General features: G+C 57.7%; 1 protein-coding gene across 5 annotated transcripts in view; it reads left to right on the plus strand.

Annotated features, from left to right (window-relative positions):
- The window catches only part of ANKS1A (ankyrin repeat and sterile alpha motif domain containing 1A), a 69,553-nt gene that overhangs the window by 51,441 nt on the left and 1,736 nt on the right, over positions 1 to 16,376 (plus strand). For all 5 annotated transcript variants that reach the window (XM_088534459.1, XM_088534456.1, XM_088534460.1 and 2 more), the window contains 9 exons: positions 3,089 to 3,195; positions 11,504 to 11,602; positions 11,905 to 12,057; positions 12,221 to 12,328; positions 14,184 to 14,348; positions 14,686 to 14,811; positions 14,937 to 15,008; positions 15,116 to 15,202; positions 15,522 to 15,659. In XM_088534459.1, coding sequence (XP_088390585.1) covers positions 3,089 to 3,195; positions 11,504 to 11,602; positions 11,905 to 12,057; positions 12,221 to 12,328; positions 14,184 to 14,348; positions 14,686 to 14,811; positions 14,937 to 15,008; positions 15,116 to 15,202; positions 15,522 to 15,659 — 1,055 coding nt within the window. The remainder of the gene's footprint in view (positions 1 to 3,088; positions 3,196 to 11,503; positions 11,603 to 11,904; positions 12,058 to 12,220; positions 12,329 to 14,183; positions 14,349 to 14,685; positions 14,812 to 14,936; positions 15,009 to 15,115; positions 15,203 to 15,521; positions 15,660 to 16,376) is intronic.

The raw sequence follows: 16,376 nt of genomic DNA on the forward strand, positions 1-16,376 counted from the left end.
GCATTGGAGCAACCGGAGAGGGTGCTGCGTTCGAACGCTCCCGTTTTCAGAAATGCCCTGGGAAATGCTCAGGAGGCCGGGGCTGGGGAAGGGACAGCTCTGCCCTGAGCCCGTGTTCAGGATCCAGGAGGGCAGCACCGGGACTAAGCGTTAGTTTAAAAATCTTCCCGAGTCCTGCGACCTCGTTGCACGCCTGAAGCTGCCCCTTGGATCCATCTTTTCTGCAATTTTACCACTTTGGGCAGGAATTTCCCCAAGTGCCACCGCACATTCCCCATCTGTATTTTCCTTTCTCCTCCTGCCTTTTTGGGCAGCGTGTGTGAAGGGCAGGTGAAACGGGGAGGTTTTGTGGCAGGGATGCTGCTTGCTCCTTCCCTCGGCTGCCTTGGCCGCTCTGTTATCCCATTTTCTTGGAAGCGAGCCGTGTTACCTCAGACGTCTTGCAAGAAGAATTGGTTTGTCTCTTTTTCAATTTCTTTTTGCTGCAACTTCAAAAACACTCAAATTCCTTCTAGCTTTGTTCTATCTAATGCTGTTTTTCCCCCTGCCATCACACTAAAGGTAGGATTCTTAAAATCTGGAGCATGAGAAAGGAGGATGGAGCTGCCTTGCCTGGGCATTAGGATTTGTTTTACCCTGAGCTTGCGGTCAAGCTCTTGCTGGGAAGGGGAGCACAACAGCCGGGCTCCATTTGCTCCTATGTTGCCTTTGCAGCCTCCAAGGGTACAAGGATTTGTATTTTGGGCTTCCCTCTTTGGCTTTTTCAAGCTAACCCGCTCTCCTTTCCCCCCTGCAGCCCCCCAGCCTCCTTTTCCCTTGATGCAAGTGCTTTTAAAACCGGGAAACCTGAACTCGGTGTCGCTGCAGATTTCCCCACAAAAGCAGAACCGTATTTGCAAGCGTACGAAAGGCGAGTAGGGAAAAGACCTTTTGTAAGTGCAGGTTCAGGAGCTCCGAGGAGGGGATTCCTGCGGTTTCCTTCCCCTTGCCAGTCCCCCGGCTGCTTCCAGAAACGCTGTAGTCGGCAGCGAGCAGCTTCCTCACCTCTCTCGGTAAATTAATTCTGAGCCAGCCACAAATCACTGGAGCTGTCAAAGGAGCCTGGAGCGTCGCTGCTTTTTGCAGCTCTGTGCAGTCCATCATGGAGCAATTGCTGAGAAGGGGGTGATTTCCACGGGCGCGTTGCAGAGCTGCCGCCTCCCTCCGTGCGCCGCAGCTTGTGCCGGGCGGCCGCGCGCGGCGGAGCGGGAAGCGGGAGGAGGGAGAGCTCGGAGAGAAGGGAGGGCCGGAGCGGGCGGCGAGCGCGGAGCTCGGAGAGAAGGGAGGGCCGGAGCGGGCGGCGAGCGCGGAGCCGGGAGAGAAGGGAGGGCCGGAGCGGGCGGCAAGCGCGGAGCTCGGAGAGAAGGGAGGGCTGGAGCGGGCGGCGAGCGCGGCGCTCCATGCCGTGCAGCACGGAAAGAGGGAAGGAAGGAGGCTGGAGATGCTGGGCAAGCAGCAGCCGGTGCCGAGCCCCCACGTGTAGCCCGGCCGTGTTAGGCACAGGAAGCCTCCGCGCGCTTGGAAGAGCGGCCGACGCCAGGACCCCGCGAGCGGCGCCGCCGCGGACCCGCGCGGCAGCATCCCGCATCCCGGCGCTTGGCGGACGGCGCCGTGAGCTCTGCGTCGTGGACGGGGGTGGGAAGGCTGGCTCGGGTGGGAGCAGACCTGAAGGCTCAAAGGAAGCAAACTTGATTTTCCCCGGCGCCTTTTTATTTGCATTTACCCTTGAAACACTGATGTGCTAAGAAGCCGGCAAAAATCCCACGTGTTTCGCATACCAAATTCTGCAAGCCCTGGTGAAAAGGCGATCTCTGAACTTTCCATATTGCATCTAAGGTCTCGAGCCCTCCCAGGGGAGAGTAACAAGTCCGTGGCCGCCCTGCCCGGGGTGCGAGCCTGCCCTGCTCAGCTTTGCAGGGCGCTGCGAGGAATCTCCTTGATCCGAGGCTGAAAGGAGGTGCCAGGGCACGTCTGGGACCGGAGCTGCCGCGGGAAGAGCCGGGCGCTTGCGTTCGGTCTCCTCTATTGTGCTGTGGTTTGCAAGGAAAACGCCTCCCCCTCCGGAGCCGCTCCCGGCGCTGGAGCAGGGGAAGGAAGGGCAAACGGGGAGCGAGCGGGACCGAATGCTCCGGGGGGCACACGCAGCTTTCCTGCCCGTCACCACAGCGCCGGCGTTGGCTTCACCGGCACGCGCCACGCGCTCGGATGCCGCCTTCCCGGAGAGGTGTAAAGGGCCGGTGCCCGCGGGCTGCTACTCGGTGTCGCTCGCACCGCTGCTCCTCGTGACCCGCTAACGAAGAGGACAAAACCCCTGCCATGGTCTGCCTCTTTCAGGACTGCTTGGGGAAAAAAAGTATAAGCCCTTCTCTCCTGGCGCCACCGTTCGTGTGCGTCCTTTGTCTTGCATGGCTTCCCCGACGGCTGCTCCGGGCGCCGGCGCCTCCGTTTGTCTGCGCTGCATGAAGAGGCCGCTGCTCTCGAGCCGCTCGGTGCTCCCGGCGTTCCCGCCGCGCCGGGCAGCGCATCCCGACCTGCATGGACCGGAGGAGCTGCCGGGCTCGGCGCGCCTGTGAGCGGCTCCGCCGCCTTCGCCCGCGCCTCCCGCCGGGCCCGCGGCGGGGGGGAGCTGCCCTCCTCCCGCCCCTCCATGAGGCACCGAGCGCGTCCGCAGCCCCGCGGGGTTGGGCTGCCGTGTTTGCCTGGCAAGAAACTGGCCCCGAGAGCCCTGCCCGCGGTGCCCAGGGCCCGTGGGTGCTTCGCAGCAGCTCCCTCGGGCACCGGGCTTTGCTTTTCTGAGCGCTAACCGGGGTCCAAACCAAACCCGGAGCCGGGAAGGCGCTGGAAGCTCCCGCTCCCCGCTCAGTGCACACGAGGAATTGTCTGCCCGCTGGTTTGTTGTACTCTGAGCGTAATTTTTTTTTTTTGTTGCTGAGTTTCTTTGCAGTAATGACTATGATGTGGCAATGCCATCTGTCTTCCTCCGAGTGCCGCTGCTACCGCCTTAACGGGTTTTCCCTTTTCAAGCGTCTGCCGATTCCTCTCTCGTCAGGTTCGCGGATGCTGGAGCAGAGCGTCGGCGAGTGGCTGGAGTCCATCGGCCTGCAGCAGTACGAGAGTAAGCTGCTGTTGAACGGCTTTGATGATGTCCGCTTCCTGGTGAGTCGGCGGCCGGGCCCCGCGCGCTCCGACAAACGCGGTGGCCGAACCTCGAGGCCGTCCCGGCACCCTGGTTCAGCCGCAGGGCACGTCTGGGCTCTGCAGCCCGGCAGGGCAGTCTCGGGGTGCAGGAGAGGAGGAAACGGGGGTTGCATTGGGCTGCTCACCCTCACGTTTCATTCAGCTGTTAACTTTTTATGACAAAATTGCATCGGAAAGCTATTTACTTTGCCCCCTCTATCTTTAAGATCCATTTTATTCCTGAAATGGGAACCCAAATTCCTTACTGTTTTGAGGAAGTCGCTGTGCTGCCTGTTTGCTGGGCTGAGCTGCTCTTGCTAGCTCGAGAAGCGCTGAAAGTTGCTGGCTGAATGTTAATGATCTGTAGCTAATTGTTTTGACACTATTGACTCTGAAACCTAATGATATCCGTGTCCGAATGTTTCCGCTCGGTTGAGAGTTTTTAGTAACCAGTGCCTATGAACTTAAAGCTGTGTGTTGTAAAAATCAGTTTTCGTAAGACAACGGACCACAAAGGCTAAAATGGTTGGTGGTGGGAGACGGGGCTTCCTGCGCCGGTTGGTGCGTGACCGCCTCGGAATTTGCCAAAGTGGAATTTGGAAGCAGCCCCCGAGCGCCCGGCGGGCACCCCGGGGCGCCGGGTCCGCGGCGCCGGCCGGGAGGAGCGTTGCTCCGGCTCCGGACCCGGCCGCGGTCACCTCCCGTTGCCCCAAGGAAGGCAGCGGGCTCGGAAGCAGCTTTCCTTAGCTGTGCCTATTGGCGCTAAAATAGCAGGACAGAGCTGCCAACTGCCTAACGCAGGATTTTCTAATCTATGAAACGAGAGGAAAGATATCTGCTTCCCCACGGGTACCTCGCTCGGTGCTTTGTGCTGCTGTGGCAAGAGCTGCTTCCCGGGGCTGCTCGCGGCTATTTTGTTCTCCCCATCCTACGCCAGCCGATTCCCAGTGTGGGAAATTGCCTTCTGCTGCTCACGGGGAATGGGATGCTCTTCCTCATAGTCTTAAAAGGTGGAATAAGTTAAAAAAGGATTTTCTGCAAGCTCTGGCTGCTTTCCTTTCTGCTGCTTATCTGTTTTGCTGGGGAGTTCATTCCAGCACCCGGCTCAAGACTGGCTTTAAATCCTGTCATTTGTGTCCTGGGCAATTCCAGCGTGGGGGTTAATGCTCAGAACTTCCCTCTGCACCGTTGCTTCCCGTCACCTTCCGACGCTGTGAAACCTCCAGGTGCCATACGGAAAGGAACAGGCAGTTCAGTTGTTTTTTAATGATGATTTTGATGCTTTCAGATGAATTATTAAATTTGGTGTAGACATTGGAGCTAGCTGGTGCAGGGAGATCTTAGAGGACCTGGGTGCCCCTCCTGGCTCGGGTTGTCCAAGCCTCCTCTCTTAGAGGTAATAATTTCTTTATTAACTGTTACTTTTAACTGCTAATAAAGACCATTTCAGGCTAAAAGACATTGTTTTTGTAGGCTTAAATAGTTCTTATAGAAGGTTTAGTCCCTGTTAGGACCTCATTATGTTGATATCAGAACTTTGGGGAAATCTTGGGAACGATTTGCGAGTCGGCAGATGGGCTAGGAGGCCAGTTAAGCTGGAGCAGCAAAAATGAAGCAGTTGGACTCGTTTGATGCAGAAACGTCCCGGTTTCCTGCATAAGACTCAGCACTGGGTGACTGCTGCACACGGGTGTTTTGGGGATGTTCCCTCTGCGGCTTCAAATTCCAGGTGGGCATTTGAGCGGGCACGAAGGTTGGTGGAAAAAGAAGAAAAGGGGGGAAAAAAAAAAAAAAAGGCAGGAAAGCCGTGCAGGAGCAGGCTGAGATGTACCGCCGTGGTCCGTGTGCGGAACGGCACCCGAGAGGAGCTCCGTAACCTCATATCCCTCCCAGGATATCAGTCTGTCATAGCGAGTAATGTAATGTACGGTTAAAAAGACAGAGTATCCTATATCCTGTATCCTATATCCTCTATCCTGGATCCTCTATCCGCTCCGAGCCCGGGGGATCAGCCCTGGGCAGGACCGTGCCCCGTGTGCCCATCCCTCTGCCTGGGCAGTCCTTTCCTGGGAACATCGGCGCAGGAAGCAGCAGCATCCCTGTCGGAAGCTAAAGCGGCGCTGATGCTGGATGCGGTTTTAGCAGCTCTGCCGAGAGCGGGAGGCCTCGCTCCCGAGCTGCTCAGCGCTTCCACCCTCAGGAAACTGCCACTTTCTGCTGAACTCCATGTCTCCTTGGTACAGCAGCCGAATACGGGCACTGCACAGTGCTGAGAACTGCCCCTGCTTGTGCGGGCAGAGTTTTTGCCGGTGCCGTTTCTCTTTGCGGGGAGTTCGGGACAAAGACTAGTGCTGCTTTTCATACCCGTTGGTTTTGAGGCTGTGCCTGCTGGAAATCTTCTTGTTTTCAGGACTCACAGCGACTTCTGTTGCTTGTAAGCAGGTTACTGTGGGGAGGAAGCCAAAAAAAAGCACAGGGAGGAGAAGGGAAGCGCACGAGCTAATGCAGCCAAACGTCACCCTGCCCAGACACACAGGGCATTGGGGAGCTCGGGCAGGGACGGGACTGAGTTTGCAGCACTGCCCTCACTGTGTCCCTGCTTCCAGCACCTCAAATGGTCAGTGTTTGCCTTGGTCGGGGTGTCCGTGGTATATATTTCTTGTTTAAATGCTTTCAGTGCAATGAGAAGGCTGCAGCGGTGGGTGCAGCACACGAGAGCATCTCGTGGCACTGAGCGGTTTCACGGTAAAACGCAGAGAGTTTGTGACTAGCTCAAAGTCAACAGCCTTGCTCGAGTACTGCCCTCAGTACTCAAAGCTATCGCTTACACAAGCAGCAGGGTTATTTAAACGTCATCTGATGTGATGTTAGAGCCTGTGCGTGTTCCTGGGAAGGGACTGGAAGTCAACATTTATTTCAGGTTGTGTCTAGTCGCCTGTCCTGGCTGCTTGGGGGAACGCAAGGCAGACTCAAATGGTGCAGTTTCCCAAAGGGATGATTTCTCTTTCCACATCTGCGCAGCATCCCGGGGCTGTGCCGGTGCAGGAATTCCGGCGTTCCCTCTGGGCTCCCGCGGGAGCTCCATGGTAGTGTGTCTGGGCAGCGCTAGGAAGGAGCACTTCCCTGGTTTTCCTGCCGTTCCCCTCTGGCATGAGCCACGCGCTCCAAGGCAGCAGCTGCTGTCCCTTGTCCTCACCATTGCCACCGAGTGACCTTCCCTGCTGGCACTGCTGGCTTGGGGCAGTCCAGCTGGGACAGGGAGCTGGAATGTGGCTTTAATTGGAAGAGCAGCATCCTCAGCCAGGTGGGGCTTGAAAAAGGAAGAAAATGGGGATGGTGCTTCAAATCGGGCACTGATCTGCAGAGGTTTTATCTGTGCAGCGGGTAAACACAACTAATGACCCGAGAGGATCTCGCCAGTTGCAAAACCTGGGCCTGATTTCAGAAAAAAATAAATAGGCTATATATATAAAAATAGCCTTAATCATTCTTGACCAGTAGCTGAAGGAGCTGGAAGAGTAGGAAAAATGAGTATAGAGTATTCATTACAAAGACATTTTGCTTTGCAAATAAGCAGGTGAAAGAGAACAACATAAACCAGTTCTTTATGGCTTCTTTACTTTTTGAGACCAGCTTCCCATGGAGTGTGCAGAAAGCAACTAATGCTGATTTGATAAGACAGCGTCAGAAATGGAAATCTGTTATCCTCGTGTGGTGCCAGGGGCTCCTCTGACTTCTTTTTTTATAATTGGAGAGAAGCGGTAAGAAGAAGAGGGCACTGAAAGAACGGGGTGTCCACGAGTACTTGAAGCGTGCTGACATGAGCTGGCCCGAGTGCAGTTTAATGCCGTGCTAGGTCAGCCTGCCGTGCTCTTTGTTATGGAAGATCCTTCCTCTTTCCTCCTTTGCGAGCAGCAGAGCTGTTGGCCCGACGTCCTCGCTGGCTTCACGTCCCCCTGGTGTCTGCATCACTCCGGGCCCTCGCGGCACCCTCGGCCAGCGAGCGGGAGCTGCGCCGTGCGCGGTCGGCTCTGCTTCCCTATAACAGACCTATAAACGCTTTCCTGCTTGGCGTTTTGCAGTAGTTACAGGGGGAGAAGCTCGTCTCGACGGGCGTCTTGCAGGGTGCATTGCACACAGTGGTGATCTGCAAAGGAGAGGGATCTCCCTCACTGCATGGGGTGGAGAGGAGGCTTGGCCTGCTTGCACCACGTCCTGGTCCGGGTCAGTCACCACGTGTGAGCGATGCCGGGCAAGGTGCTGTGGTCTCGTGACAAGAAGAGCTTCAGCTGCCCAGGGAGCAGCCCGGCTGGAAGGGCTGTCTCCTGTGGATGCTCCTGGCCCTGGTTCATAGAATCATGGAATCACAGAATGCTGAAGGTTGGAAGGGACCTCTAGAGATCATCTAGTCCAACCCCCTGCACACGCAGGGTCACCTAGAGCACGTGGCACAGGGCTGCGTCCAAGCGGGTTTGAAGATCTCCAGAGAAGGAGACTCCACAACCTCTCTGGGCAGCCTGTTCCAGTGCTCTGGCACCCTCACTGTTAAGAAATTTTTCCTTAAGTTCCTGTGGAACTTTTGGTGCTTCAGTTTGTGGCCATTTCCCCTAGTTCTGTCGGTGGCCACCACTGAAAAGAGGCCAGCACCATCCTCCTCACTGCCTCCCTTGAGGTACTTCTAGACACTGCTCAGGTCCCCTCTCAGCCTTCTCTTCTCCAGCTGAACAGGCCCAGCTCCCTCAGCCTCTCCTCATAGGGCAGATGTTCCAGGCCCCTGATCATCCTTGTAGCCCTGCGCTGGACTCTCTCCAGCAGCTCCACATCCCTCTTGTACTGTGGGGCCCAGAACTGGACACAATACTCCAGATGTGGCCTCACCAGGGCTGAGTAGAGGGGCAGGATCCCCTCCCTTGACCTGCTGGAGACGCTCTTAACGCACCCGAGGATCCCATTGGCCTTCTTGGCCACGAGGACACACTGCTGCCCTGATGTTCCGTGTCCAGGGTCGGCAGCCGCGACGTTCTCCGCGTTGTCGCGGGCCTACCCTGTGACAACCTCTAATCAGGTTTCAGCATCTCTTCAGCCTGATCCGTGCTGCCCGGCAGATTTATGACTCGAAGTGGCTTTCATTTATTTTTACGACTTAGGTAGGGAGTTCATAAGCCACATTACATGGTATTGTCTACTGTTTTATCACTGCTGCCAATGCACTGGGAATGTATTTCCTCCTTGGAGTCGCTTGGCCCCCAGGCTGATTTTGATGCCTTGGATGAACACCCTGTAATTGAAGCCTTGTGCAAGGGCTCCCGCCAAGCGGCTGCGCGGGAATCGAGTCCTGCAACGAAACCCTCTCTTGGCCGGCTCTGCGGTGGCCTTCAAACGCTACGTGGGTGGTTGGCCAGCACCACACTTTGTCTGCGACCGTCAGGCCTGGCCATGGCAGGAGCAGATTCAGCCTGCGACTGTGGGACTCGACATCTGAGCCCTGCAATAATTCGGGATTTGGGAGGCATTTCAGCCCCTGGCCTGCAGCTCCCACCAGGGAGACGCGACAGAGCTGCAGCAAAGCTACTCAAAGGATGAAAAGGAGCTTCACAGAGAGCAGCAAGTTTGCAGTGGGTTTTGAGGAGCAAAGTGGGTGGACCGGAGCTGGCAGTTTAGAGAATACTTGCATTTGATTCATTAGTAGCTCCGGGCCCAATAAACATTAAGAAAAAGCCATTAAAGTAGCAATTAATTTTTTTCTTTCTCTCAATAAAATGGCCCGAATTTGACAACCGTGACCAATTCCCTCCGTTGCCGCTGTCACACAGCCAGGGCCCACAGAGCAGGGGGAAATCAAGCCAAGCTGAAGTGGCTGCGTGTCGGGGGGGATTTGCTGTCGGGTTTCGCGTGCGAGCCCCTTCCCTTCCTCTCCTCCCGCAGCCTCCGGAGCCGTCGCAAACTGTAGCTGCCCTTAAGGGAAGGTGCAGAGCCCCGGCATCCCAAGGCCAGTTGCAAATGCATCTCTTTGCACATGCATCTCCTTGCACGTGCATCTCCATGGGCTCCAGGTATTCAATTCTGCCTCCATTCAAGGCCATATTTTCTCCATGCTGCTTTAGTTCCCTTTTCCCCATAAAGGGGCTGATCCTTGGCCTGCTCCGTGCTGTGGCTTCTGTGCTGGGCCGAAGGCGGCCAAGGGCGGCTCGCGGAGCCGCGTGAGCAGAGGCCAAACTTGTTCCTAGGACAAGCTGATAAATTAGTCCCTTAAAAAGGCAGTAGCTGCTCCTGTCCTCTCGAGCAGGATGTGTTAGCAGAGCTTTTCACTCCACGCACAGGTCCGTGGAGCTCCGTGGGCAGCAAGCGCACGTCATCATTCCCATGGCCACTGGCTTGCTTTGTGATATATAAATATATATATATATATTTACCCGCCAAGAAGTTTGGTAAGTGGCATTGAGGCTAAGGAAAGCGCGGCATCTCCGTTGTCGGGTGTCACTCCGTGCTATTCCCATTCGAGCAGGGCCTGCCAGGAGGGGGATGCGTCTCCAATGTGCAGCCTTTTCATTGCCAAGAGTAAATCAATAGCAGCGGCAGCAGAATTCTTGACGAGATGCAAATCGCCTTGAATGCACTAATAAGTGGAGGGGAGAAGAAAAAGAGCTTTGTGCAAATTAATGAGAAAAACAACAGGCTGCCGGGGCTCCTGCAGCTGACGGGAATCTGCTCCAGGTGTTCGCGGAGGCCTTTGTAGTCCAGAAACGATGGTTGGGGGTTGTTTTTATTAGCAAATGTGTCCTGGTCCCCGTCACCCCTCCAGCCCGTGGCCTGTCCTTAACCCAGCACTTGTGGCCTGGGCTAAACTTCCCTTCTCCTCGGGCCCTCCCTGGGCTGGGGAGGCCGCGCTCCGCGGAAGGAGCGGCGGCTCCGGCTGGAGCGGGGACAGCGCTCCGGCCTTGGGGTCACCGCAGCGGGACCCTGTCTGGGTGACCTTGCGTGTCCTTAACGAGCAACCTGGCGCCCGGATGGGGGTTTCCTTACAGGGCAGCGTATGGAGCCTTTCCCGAAAAGCGTCGGCTCTGCCGAGGGCGCAGTCCGGATGAGCCCGCGCGTCCTGACATCCTCTGCCCTTCTGGCTTGGGTTCAGTCTTGGCTTCCCGGTGCGTTTCAAGCACTGCCACAGCTTTTCTGGCAATAGGAAGTTTCCAAGGATTTCCTGCCAGGAAGCGGGCCCGTTCAGCACGCGCTACGGTAACATTTGGATGGATGGGAGCTGCTGCCGGGCGGGAAGCGGAGCGCGCTCCTTCCCAGCGGGATCAAGGAGCAGCTGCCCCTTGGGAAGGGCACGGTGCTGGGACCAGCGGGGCTCTTGGGGACGTCCCCTCCTGCCCTGGCTCCGACGCAGGCGCTAGCGCCGCAGCCGACCTGCGTGGGCTCCACGCGGCCTGGAGCGATGCGTGAGGTGAAGCCGCTTGTCACGGTGCATGGAGGCAGGGCCGCGTCCTCGGAGGGTCCGTTGTGCTGCTTTTGGGGCCGTAATTGGCATTTCTGAATCTGCCGCTGGAGGCACTTGGCTCATGGAGGCCCTGGGCTACCAGCAGGGCCAGAGCTTTCCTGTCCCCAGCCCGTCCTTACGTGACCCTGGGGACGAGTCCTGCGCGGTGGCATCTCCTCCTCTGCTTGCTGATCTCTGGCAGGGCTGAAGGGGAGGACCTTGGGCTGTAAAATATAACTAAATAATAGTGAATTCTGCATGGGATGTTGCTAACAAAGAACACCTGAACAGCAGTTTCTCTGAAATTTTGCAGCCCTGCTTCAAAGCTTCTCTTAGAAGAGCCCCTTGGTAGCAAAGGGGCTTCTTTTTGTCATAGCAACAAATGCTTTTTCCGTGTTTTCCTGGGTGCTGCTGGAGGTGGCCATGGGCGATGGCTCTGGGGCAGGGCCGGGTCGAAGCCCCTCAGCCCCTCGCTGCAGCGTTGGCGACGGTTCGAAGGTCTCCGAGGTGGTTGGGGTTCATCAGCTCCGTTCGGAGCGGGTTGTTTTTCTCGTGTGAGATGAAACCCGGGTTTCAGGGAGCCCTCTTGAAGCAGAGGCTCCTGCGCAGCAGAGCAGGGTGGTTTATTCTGCACCGCGTTGTCTATCCTTGTTATGTGCCCTGGGAGGACGGACTGGCACCGAGGGAATTTAATGTGACACGTCCCAATAAGGAGCGCTAGAGACTCCCGGGGCCGAGGAAGCGGTGGCAGCGCTGGCCCCAACCCCTGTCCCCCCTGTCCCCCCGCTCTCATGTCCTTCGCCCCCGCAGGGCTGCAACGTCATGGAAGAGCAGGACCTGCGGGACATCGGCATCGGGGACCCGCAGCACCGCCGCAAGCTCCTGCAGGCCGCCCGCTCCCTCCCGAAGGTCAGCGCCGGCGGCGGGTGCCATCCCGGGGCCGGGGGGGTTGCAGGGGCCGAATGAGGGTTTTAGGAAGGTTTTTAGGAGCCCGTCTTGCTCGTGCAGGGCAGACACTGTAGCCAAGTGGCTCCTCTCAAAGGCAGCGCTGGCGGGGAGCTGATGACGATGTGGCAGGGCTGCTGCGGCTCCTGCCCCTTCGTGCAGCAATTTCTGCATTAAATGAGCTTTAACTGCAGCCACCTTTGGGGTGTTTTGGGTTCCCTGTTCCCATGGGCTTTTAACCCCTTCCTGGCTTGTGCTTTTTGCAGTTGAAACCGCTGGGCTGCGACGGGAACAGCCAGCCGTCGGTGCCCGCGTGGCTGGACTCCCTGGGGCTGCAGGACTACGTCCAGTCCTTCCTCTCGAGCGGCTACAGCTCGATCGACACTGTGAAAAACCTCTGGGAGCTTGAAATAGTGAATGTGAGTATGGGGCAGTGAAAACAGCGAACAGGGATGGAGTGAATGTGAGGATTGCCCAGCAAACGAGGCCCTGGCTGTCCCTTGTGTGCTAAATCTGAATGGATTGGGAGTTAGGCAGGCGCGGACCCCCCCTTCCCACTCGGACTGTTTGCTGTCCCTGCAGGTACTCAAAGTGAACCTGCTGGGCCATCGGAAGAGGATCATCGCGTCCCTGGCGGACAGGCCCTACGAGGAGCCCCCGGCCAAGCCGCCGCGCTTCTCGCAGCTGCGGGTGAGTCCCAGCCCGCGATTCCCGGCCGGAGCTGCCCGGGAACTGGGGGAGCCGGGCCCTGGAGGGATACCCAGGCTCGGAGCGGGGAGCGCGCTCAGCCTTTGCTGCTGCTTTCACACACAGCAAATTCTGCCCAGCAGAATCGATAAAGAAAGGGGGAGAATAAAACCCACAAAGTCAATGTTTAAGTTAAAACTCCTTTGAAAGAGAGTTTTCAGAGTAAGAAAGGCAGAGAGCAGTCTTTGAAATTTGCGTTGCCTTTTTTAAAAAAGGCTGAAACTGAAATGACTCATTTCTACAGACAAATCGATTTGAAGCTCAGGTTGCTCCTGGCTCTCGGCTGTTTGGAGGTTTGGGAGCAGCGTGTGAAGCATCGAGACGGCTGCACATGGAGGTGGGAGCGTTGGGCGCTCAGCGGCTCCCACGGACACACGTGGTGCCAAGCCAAATACTCCCGCTCTGGACACGGCCAGGCAGAACTCAGAATTGTAGCAGCCTAGGCCTGGCTTGGGTGGGTTTTGGGAACGAACACCCACATCAGAAAAGCCTCACGGTGCCGGGAAAAATCCCTTCATTTCATAGCAGTGCCCTTGGGCAGGGTAAGGACGAGCAGCAGGTTTCACATCACGACGTACAAGCTTTGCTCCAGCCCATGCAACCGCGGACACACAAAGTGATGGGGGAGTTTTCCAGCTTTCTCCCGTGTGGGTCAGACCCCGTGGTTGTGTTCGCTGTGCTGAGCAGAGAGCCGAAGCGCACGGACGCATCCAGGCTGGCGGGATGCGACTCCCCGCGCCGCAGGGAAAAGCGGAGCCGGTTCTCTCCCACTGTGCTTCTTGGCCAGATATAACGCGATTTTCCCCCAAGCCGGAGTGTGACACTGCTCAGCTGGTGCCATCGGATGCAGCTGGGGCCTCCTGTCTTGGTTGCGCAGTTTGGGAGTCTGAAATCCGGCTCCTTGGCCTGGCTCCGGTTTTCCCGAGCTGCTGCTCTCCAAGCCAAAGAACCCTGGGAGGGATTTGCGAATGTTGATTTTTGTTGCAGGAGGGGGAACCTTTGCACATTAGGCCCTTTGGTATCGGGGTTGGCTGAGAGGGGAGCTGTTGCCTTTGTCACTCTTCCCAAATACCTGCATTTGAGAGCCGAGTTTAGCAAAACCTGCTGCGTTTGCAGCTCAGCTGTGAGCTCAACAGGGCGCATGCGACGGAGGGGGATGTATCCAGGTGCCCCGTCTTTGGTGTTTGCACATCGGCTTCCTGGAACGGGAATTAGGGGGGATCGGAGTTTCTCTGTCCCAAACCACGCTCTGCCCTTTTGCCTTGGATCCCAAGGGCTTTTAAAGCAGAACAGCTGGAGCTGGAGCTGGTTGGGCTGCCCTGTCCTGCTTGTTTGCATGGGATATTCAAGGAATCGAGGTCCCACCAGTGCAAAGTTGGTTTGTCCCGGTGTACCCGGCACGTGGGTGCAGGAGCCCACAGGGAGCCCTGTCCAAACCCAGGCACCCTGGAGCACCCGTGCCCTTCGTGTGGGTGCCACGGCGGGAGCGGGGGGTCCCATCCGGATAGATGCCGGGGAAGCGATCGCCTCGATCCCAGATGGATGTTTTGGAGCTCGGGGCCGGTCTGTCCCCTTCCTCGCGCTCTGGGCAGCTGTGGGGCAGCGGCTGCTGTTCGAGCATTAGCCCGGTGGCCGTGGGATGTGCCCAGGTCATGGAGTTAAGGAGCCGTGTCGGAGCTCAGTGCCACAGCTCCCAGGGGGACACAGGGAGCGCGAGGAGGAGCGCGGTGAGAGGAAGCAGCAGGCAGGGCCGCGGCACGTGCTGACCAGGCCGGTTCTTGGGGTCTGCCCCTTGCAGTGCCAGGATCTGGTGTCCCAGACGTCGTCACCTCTGAGCCAGAACGACTCGTGCACGGGCCGATCCGCTGACCTCCTGCTGCCATCTGGGGACAGCGCCAAGAGGCACCATGACCGGGGCACCGATGGCACCGCCTACCCCCGCGCCGAGCGCTACAAACCGCAGGTCAGCGGGGGCCGAAAACGCTGCGTCCCGCGGGCGACTGCCCGGGTCACTGCAGGATCCTCCTCTCCGGAGTCCGGGTGCTGCCTGGGGGGACGGGAGGCCTTTCGGGCCCCATTCCCGGCGCTGTCCCTGGCTTGAACAGCACATTTGTGCCTCGATGAAAACAGGCCGGTCGCAGCTCCGTTAGCACTGGCACCGTCACCCTTGGGGTGCTGCCTCCTCTGAGCCCCTGGGTGTTTGGCCACTGCAAACATCAGCTGTGTTGACCCGAGGAGCTCTCCCGAGCTCCGTGCTCCTCCCCTGCTGCGGTTTCACGGCCGCGCTTCGTCCCTCGCAGGAGGATCGCCGCGAGCCCAAGCTGACGCTGCGCCCGCCCAGCCTGGCTGCCCCCTACGCCCCCGTGCAGAGCTGGCAGCACCAGCCCGAGAAGCTCATCTTCGAGTCCTGCGGGTACGAGGCCAACGTAAGTGGCTTTCGGAGAGGCCTGGGGGGCGTCACGCTGCTTCCCTCGTGGGCTGGGTTCCCTGCGTTGCTTTGGGATTGGGCGGATTTTGGGCACACATCAACATGTCCCCCTCTTCCAAACAGTACTTGGGCTCCATGTTGATCAAGGATCTCCGAGGGACGGAGTCGACGCAGGACGCCTGTGCCAAGATGAGGGTACTGCCGTGGGGACGGGGGCTTCACTCACAGCTGTGATGGGTGATGTGGGGGGGATCCTGGGGTGGCTGCAGTTTCACAAACCCTGAATGTTCTTGTTTCCACAGAAATCCACAGAGCATATGAAGAAGATCCCAACCATAATACTGTCCATCACATACAAGGGGGTGAAGTTCATTGACGCCTCTAACAAGGTGAGCTTGAAATGCCTCCAAGCCCTGCCCTACCTGCAGGACACATCTGCTCCCGAGGAGCTGCCCAGGCCATGGGAGAGCACCAGGGTGGGATGGTTGCCCGTGTGCCAAAGGTTGGGCCAGCCGGCTCCTTTTGTGGGCCATGTTGCTGTTCCCTCCTGCCATGGGAGAGGGCTGGGCCTGGTCTGGCTGAGAGCCCCCATCCCTGGCAGGAGCCGTTCTCCTCCCCGCCACCACGCGCGCTCGCTGCAGCTCCCGATGGCCGCGTGTCCTTGACATCCCCTGAAGGGTGATGGGTGCTTGTGGTTGACCCCGGCAGAACGTCATCGCTGAGCACGAGATCCGCAACATCTCCTGCGCCGCTCAGGACCCCGAGGATCTCTGCACCTTCGCCTACATCACCAAGGACCTGCAGACCAGCCACCACTACTGCCATGTCTTCAGCACCGTGGACGTGGTGAGTGGGCCAGAACATACACGGAGGTAGAGCACGAGGGGGCCTGTCCTGCTCGGTTCAGCTCGCGCTGCTCGTTGCCTGGCCTGGCATATAAATCATGGAGATGTTGCCCAGAGACACGGAGAGGGCCAAGAGGGTGTTAGCAGGACACGTTCACCCCTGTTCCCCGGGGTTTGGAGCTTGAACATCTCACTCCAGGCCATCCCCAGCACGCTGCAGGAAGAGGGGCTGCTGTGCAAGTTGTGCAGAGACCCTCGTGAGTGTGAAAGCTCGAGCCCATCAGCTGGAAAACGCCTGTTACTCATGAATTTGCTGTGTGCAATCAGGCACTGGTGATAGCTGGTGATGCCAAGTAATCTTGGCACATCTCTTCCCCCTTTGTCACTCAGCCTTAGTGGGGTGAGTCATAAAAACATGCATGCTCTGTTCTAGGACTCTTTCACCTATTTATGCTCTAAAATATTCCTCTCAAAGGCCTGGCTTAAAACACTTTTCATTTTGCAGCTCTGTCGACAGAGAATATTTGTCTGCCTTCATTAGTGCAGCTTCCAGGACTGAACAAAGCAGGACGGGAGTTTTTCCCTCTCGGGGAATAAGCCGTGAACAAAACCCTAACACGCTCTCAATTATGCGCAGTGTAATAGGCCGATTTAACAGCCTTTTAATTCGCCGGCCGTGTGGAAGCGGAACTGCCTCTCGTTGTGGGGCCGCAACAGC

The sequence above is a fragment of the Tinamus guttatus genome, unplaced genomic scaffold (genome assembly GCF_059628265.1).
Source record: "Tinamus guttatus ecotype Peru unplaced genomic scaffold, ASM5962826v1 Tinamus_guttatus_pri_ptg000563l, whole genome shotgun sequence".
NCBI lineage: Eukaryota > Metazoa > Chordata > Aves > Tinamiformes > Tinamidae > Tinamus > Tinamus guttatus.